Genomic DNA, 6,000 nt, shown 5'->3' with positions numbered 1-6,000 from the left:
AGGGACACTTCAGTTGTCAGTCTACATTGAAAGCCTGTACTTCTGCCTGTTCTTAGACTTAAGGACCTATCTAGACTATATTCCCAAATCTTGCAAAAAGCTCTTAGACTGTATCTTCCTCCTGGTTAGCTGAATCTGTTCAATTCTCTTTCTCTGTTAATCTCTCCGGTTCTAATGGAAGCCAGACTATCAAAACTATATGTATTTCTTAACAAGGGCTGTGACAGAGGACCAGAGAACCAGTAGGAAGTGGGCATCATACTACTACCTGCTTTTTAGTTGGCATTTACCTCAGCTGGCAGAATACAGAAAAGCGGAAATTGGTAGATTTTGAGCAAAGAGCATTATGATACTGTGAACTAAAGACAAGACAAGGTGAGGTGGGGGACTCTAAGAGTTCTCAGAGAGCTGTCTGCTTTGTGAACTTTCTTTCCAAGTGACAGCCGGCATGGTGATGAAGCCGCTCTTCCCCAGAGCCTGGCCACTGGGAGCTGAAGGACTCTAAGTGCAAGTTTCTCCCGGACATCAGAGAGTGAATACCTGTAGGTCACTGACACCATCGGAGTGGCAGGGTCTGCACGCAGTGCCACCCGAGGCCCCTCCGCACACGAGCACAGCCCGCGCTGCCCTTCCCTGGAGCGGCCGGCCGGGCGGCGCGGCACACCCCGCCGGAGGCGGCTAGCGCCCGGCACAGACCGCCAGTTCGCCACCGCTGGTTCAGGTGTGCTGAACCGGCCCGGCTGCCGCTCACGTAACCCAGGCACTGGAAAGGACACCGCGGGAACGACTGCGAGAAGCTTGGCGGCACCTCGGTCACTGAAGCCGGTCACGGTGGCGCGAAGCCGCAGCGTAGCTGGAGATGGGGCTGCAGGAAGGGGAAAGGACGGGGGCTTCGGCAGGAGTTTGGGACGACGCTCCGCTTGCTCCGACCCGTCCAGCTGCACTCTCCGACCGCCCCCGGGTCCGGCAGCCCCGGGACATCCCATGCCGCCCCAGCCGAGAGGCAGCGCGGGCCGTGTGGCGGGGGCGGACGCCGAGGGCCAGCGGGGCGCGATCGGCGGGGGCGGGTCCTGCCATGCAAACGAGGGGGCGCGGCCGCCGGAGCCGCGGGGCGGCCGGGGCGGGAGGAGGCGGCGAGCGCGGCCCCGGACGGACCGGGCGGGAGCAGCGGGGCCGGGCCAGAGCGGGCCGGATCGAGCGGGGGCGGCCGGGAAGGGCGTGGGGCAGCACGGCCGCTGGGCTGTGAGCCGTGGACGGCGCGCAGCGGCTGCACAGATCTCTCGCGGCGGGCAGCGGAGAGGGAACATGGCGAGCGTAGGAAACGGCACGGAGGAGAGCGGTAGCGGTGGCGGTGGCGAGGAGGTAAACGGAGGGCGACTGCCGAGGAGCTCCGGGCGTGCGGGCAGCGAGCGGCCGTCCCCGCCGGCGCGGCGGCGGCGGGGGAGATGTGGGCAGGGGCTCCTCTGCACCGGCCGTCCCGGTCGCCCACCTGCTCCGCGGTGGGGGCTGATGGGCGGGCGGCCGGACAGGATAGGGGCAGGCCTGACCGCCGGTCTAGGGGCGAGTCCGTCCCCTGGAGTTGGGGAGAGTTGTCCCGGCAGCGGGGCCGCAAGCGGCCCCTTGCCGCATCCCCCTCATTTGCTTTCTTTTCTTCTTCAATTCTCCTTTTTCTCCCCCTTTTTTCTTTTTTTTTTTTTATTTTTTTTTTTAATTTTGTCTTTAACCCCAGCTCCTGCTCCGCTCCGTGCGAGCGTGCCGCGCGGCCGCTCCGGTGTGCGTCCCTCCTGGCGGGCGGGCGCGGGGCCGAGGGACAGGTGCGCGGCAGCGGCCACCCCCGGCTGTGCGCGCCGGCCGAGCGAGGCCTCGCTGCGGGGGCGTCCCCGAGCGCCCCGTGTGCGTGGGGTCTTCCTCGGACACTGCCTTGGAAATGCAGCTGTAGTGTGCGTAAGATAAGATGCGTTTATAATTTCGCCGTTGTTTTATTAAAGGTCCTTCAAACAGCCCAGACAGAAATCCCTTCAAACGGTCGCTTGAACTTGAAGATTGTCCTTGTTACACTGTCAGTCTAGGAGAACACCGGTAGCAGGATTCCTTGACAACACCTCTCAGAAACTGGTGATTGGAAAGTGTTGTCCTAGATGAGCTTTTGAGAATGGTACTGCCAAACTGAGGCAGTTTTAACTGGAGCGTGCTTTTAAACACAGATATACACAGTCCTGGCAGGTACGTGTGGGAATACAGACTTGATTTTTGACTGCACAGTCTACAATGAGCGATTTTAGTGTTGCATGCTTCCAGCAGCTTCTTCAGGAAGGTTGGCAAGGCAAATCTGCAAATTTTGCTGAAGACACTTTATGAATGAGTACTTAATAATACACTTTTTTTCAGTGTGCAGTGTTTGAGGTGTGGCACTATTTTGTACGATGTGGCAAGTGACTAATGTCTGCGTAGGACTTGCTATGCCGTGCAGTTCAGTGGAACCAACTTGTTCTTGATTAGGGAATGGGAATATATGTTAGCCTGTATTTCAGAGCATGCTGTGAAAGTTTCTACTTCCTAAGGTTATATGTGGCAGCAGTGAAGAGGATGTGAAATGCTTGAATTTCATTGTATACCAGAGTGAATCACTGCAAAATGATAAAGTCATCTCTGTGAAGCTGAGATTTTTATCCAGTCGGGAGAAAAAAAGTTACTGACTAGCTCTTGGAGCTCTCTCAGTGAGCAAATAGTTGGAATTCACAGCTGTTGAAACAGGTATTCAGCAACTTTGTTGTAGCCCAGCTGTTCTGTATGAACAATAGGAAAGAATGTACTTCATTGAGTTTGGTGTTAAATGCTAATGCTTTTTCAGAGGAAAAGAAACTACCATGCAAAAAACAAATAAAATGAAAAAGTAGGCATAAAAGACCATGAAAGAGGCATTATTTGAGCAATACCTTGCAAAAAGTGTGAAGTTTTCTCAGTATAAGCCTAAAAGACCTCATGCTCTTTGCATGTGCCTGATTTGCTTAGTGCTTCATTCTTTGGAGTCTGAAACAGACCTGTAGTGGTAATGCAGAAAATACTTCGATTTTTCCTGGTCAGATTCCAGAGTTTGGGAGGAGAGGGTACATGGTTATCTTGGGGATGGTCACTGCTTTTGTAAAAAAAGTTGTCTAGACCACTGTGGACTGTCTTTGCTTAGTCAGTATAGTCAGTATGTCAGTATATGTTCAGTATAGTCTCTTTACTAATAAGCTTGTAGTGATTTTATGCACATGGTAATTGTTTTTAAGTGTCTTAGCTTTTTTTTTTTGGTGTTTGCAGTGGCTGTGATGCAGAGATACAGAGGCAGCAGAACACCTCTATAAGCCTTTTTTTATGAGCTACATGCATCTAAATAGTATTGTGTACATAGAGCACAGCAGATGGGAGCTCTGCTTCCTGATTTAAGTGTGCATGCTTAGTACTATATGAACATAGCTTTTAGCATAGAATTTTGCTTTGCAGGGACTTGTGAATGCTTCTTCGCCCCTGAAGCTTTGAAGCTAAACCTTGAAGTTGTTTCCTACTTAACAGGACATAGACCAGCAAGAACCCTTCTTCTAAAGTCCAAGCATAAGGTACCAGGTAGCTGCCCCTTGCTGTAGTCTGTCCCTGAATAAAATTTGTGCTTTTCCTGATGCTTCTTGCAGCTCAAGGAAGTGCCAGATACCATGGAGTTTTCATTTGTTTGGAGTTTTTTGGTTTTGTTTGGTTTTTTTTTTTTTGTTTTTGTTTTTCTGATTTATGTCTCATTGGCTGCAGCTGTGGCTTTCTGGTGGGAACAGGGAGAAAATGGCATGAAGTGTAAATAAATCTTTGGATTTTTTAAAACTAACCTAAGTGTATTAGTCCATTGGTGTTTTTTTATTTAAAGGAAAAGAAACCCACCAATAGGAACCAGAGACCTAAGACTAAGAGGCTGTATCAATGAGATAGTGTTGTGGGTATGCCATCTGGGAAAAAAAATAGCTCTTAAACTCAGGATTTTCCTGAGTACAGTGTTGCTTCTGTGGTGTTGAAGTGTGTTTGTGGTCATTCTCTACTAGGAAGCAGTTTCCTAATTACTATGTGATCAAAGTGTTCACCTGTGGTGTGGCCAGTTGTGAACTCAAACCTGATATACCATCAACACTTAAACTGCTATATGACACTGAATTCACCCCCTAAAAGAATTCACACTGGTATTCATTTGGAATGACTTGGAAATCTAGGACAGATATACTTAAGGGCAAAGTAGCATTCCCTGCCACTGGAGAGTCTTCAAGCAAAACTTTAATTCTTCTCCCCATCCACCCTTTTCCCATCCCCCCACACTGTCTAAAGATTACTTAAAATAGCGGGCCAGATCTGCTTCCCATTAAGTTCACTCTTTGCTGCCCTGGTTTTTCAAAGTCTTAAAGCCAGCTTAATTGGTTACTTGGGGATTCCCTATCAATTAAAAAAAATTAACCCACAAACCCAGTCGAGGTCCTTGTGCATCTCAGGGGTGTGGCTGGACAGAAAGGTTTATGACTGAGAAGCATCTAGATGATAAAAGAATTCCTTGCTTGGCCAAAGGGAGCTGGACTAAGGATTATTTACAGATCTGAAGGTGATTTGGTGCCCTTGCTGTGGTAAACTCTAGGGTTTTGTCCTGACTTTAACTGGGATAGTTAATTGGTGTAATGCTGTGTTTTGGCTTTAGTATGAGCATCCTTTGAATAACCGTGATTTCTAGTTGTTGTTAAGTAGTGCTTACCCTAAACCAAAAAATTTTCATGCGCTGCCAGCAGCTGGATGCACAAGAAGGTGTGAGGGACCATGGCCAGGACAGGTGGCCTCATACCCTTGAACATCATGCCCAATATATAAACCAGGGGGAGTTTGCTGGAAGGGGCCAGTCACTGCCTGGAGACAGTCTGGCTATCAATCAGCAAGCAGTGAGAAATTGTATTGTGGATCACTTCTTCCTCTTGGGTTTTATTCTCTTCTCCTTCCCCCTTTCTATACTGTTGTTATTATTATTAATTTTACTTTATTTCAGTTATTAAACTGTCTTTATCTCAACCCATGGATTTTACTTTTTCCACCCGATCTTATTTTCATCTCACTGGCCAGAGAGCAAATGAGTGGCTGTGTGATACTTGGTTGCTGACTGGTGTTAAACCAGGACAGTCTTTTTCTTGTGCCAAATAGGAGTTCAGGTAATAACAAATCTGACTAGAACATGTTAGAAAAAAATTTTAAAAGCATTCGTTGTATTAGTGACATGGGGGGAACACAGAGATGCTGCTCCCTGTTGTAAGGAGAAAATTTGTGCGTTCAAAGCTCAGCTGGAGTTGAAGATGGCCAGGACTGTCAGAACAATAAAAAAAAGGTTTTGTCCTTTGATATGTCAGTAGCAAAAGGCAGTGCAGAAATAACGTTGGCCCATTACAGGATGATCACTTCACAAACAGGGACATAGACAAGGCAGAGATGTTTAATGCTTTCTTTGCCTCTCTTGTCAACACTGAAAATGGGCTAAGCGTGTCCCAGCACCCCGAGCTGGAGGACCATGGCTATGAGAATGGAAAAGTAGCTGGATCCCCAGAAGTCTGTGGGGCTTGATGGGATTCAGCCAAGAGTACTCAAAAGAGCTGGATGATGTCATTCATCACAAGATCTCTTTAAATGAATTTTGAATGGTCTTGGGAATCTGGAGAGGTCCCAGTCAATTGCAATCTGGCTAACATTTTCTGAAGAGACGGGACTGCAAATGTGATCCTGGAAACTACAGGCCTGTCAGTCTTGTTTCAGTGACCAGTAAAAGTGTGGAGAAGATTATTCTGGGAATAATCTTCTCTGGAAGCATCCAAATGTAATGCAGGTATCAGTCAGAGCCAGTATGGCTTCATGAATGGAAAGTCCTACTCAGTACCATCAGAGGAAGAAAAGGTCTTTAAAAATGTCAAGAAGGTGACAGGCTCTAACTCCATTGATGGGCACTGCAGGTGG

The 6,000-nt window shown here is 48.6% G+C and overlaps 1 protein-coding gene across 1 annotated transcript in view; it reads left to right on the top strand.

Annotated features, from left to right (window-relative positions):
* The first annotated feature begins 1,228 nt into the window (after nucleotides 1–1,228).
* TTC39B (tetratricopeptide repeat domain 39B) overlaps nucleotides 1,229–6,000 on the top strand; it is a 78,182-nt gene continuing 73,410 nt past the window's right edge. Inside the window, exon 1 of the mRNA XM_036403559.2 lies at nucleotides 1,229–1,362. Coding sequence (XP_036259452.1) covers nucleotides 1,306–1,362 — 57 coding nt within the window. The 5' untranslated portion in view covers nucleotides 1,229–1,305. The remainder of the gene's footprint in view (nucleotides 1,363–6,000) is intronic.

Source organism: Molothrus ater, chromosome Z (assembly GCF_012460135.2).
Source record: "Molothrus ater isolate BHLD 08-10-18 breed brown headed cowbird chromosome Z, BPBGC_Mater_1.1, whole genome shotgun sequence".
Taxonomy (NCBI): Eukaryota; Metazoa; Chordata; class Aves; order Passeriformes; family Icteridae; genus Molothrus; species Molothrus ater.
The sequence above is the reverse complement of the archived record's forward strand: the minus strand, read 5'-3'. Positions and strand labels throughout refer to the sequence as shown.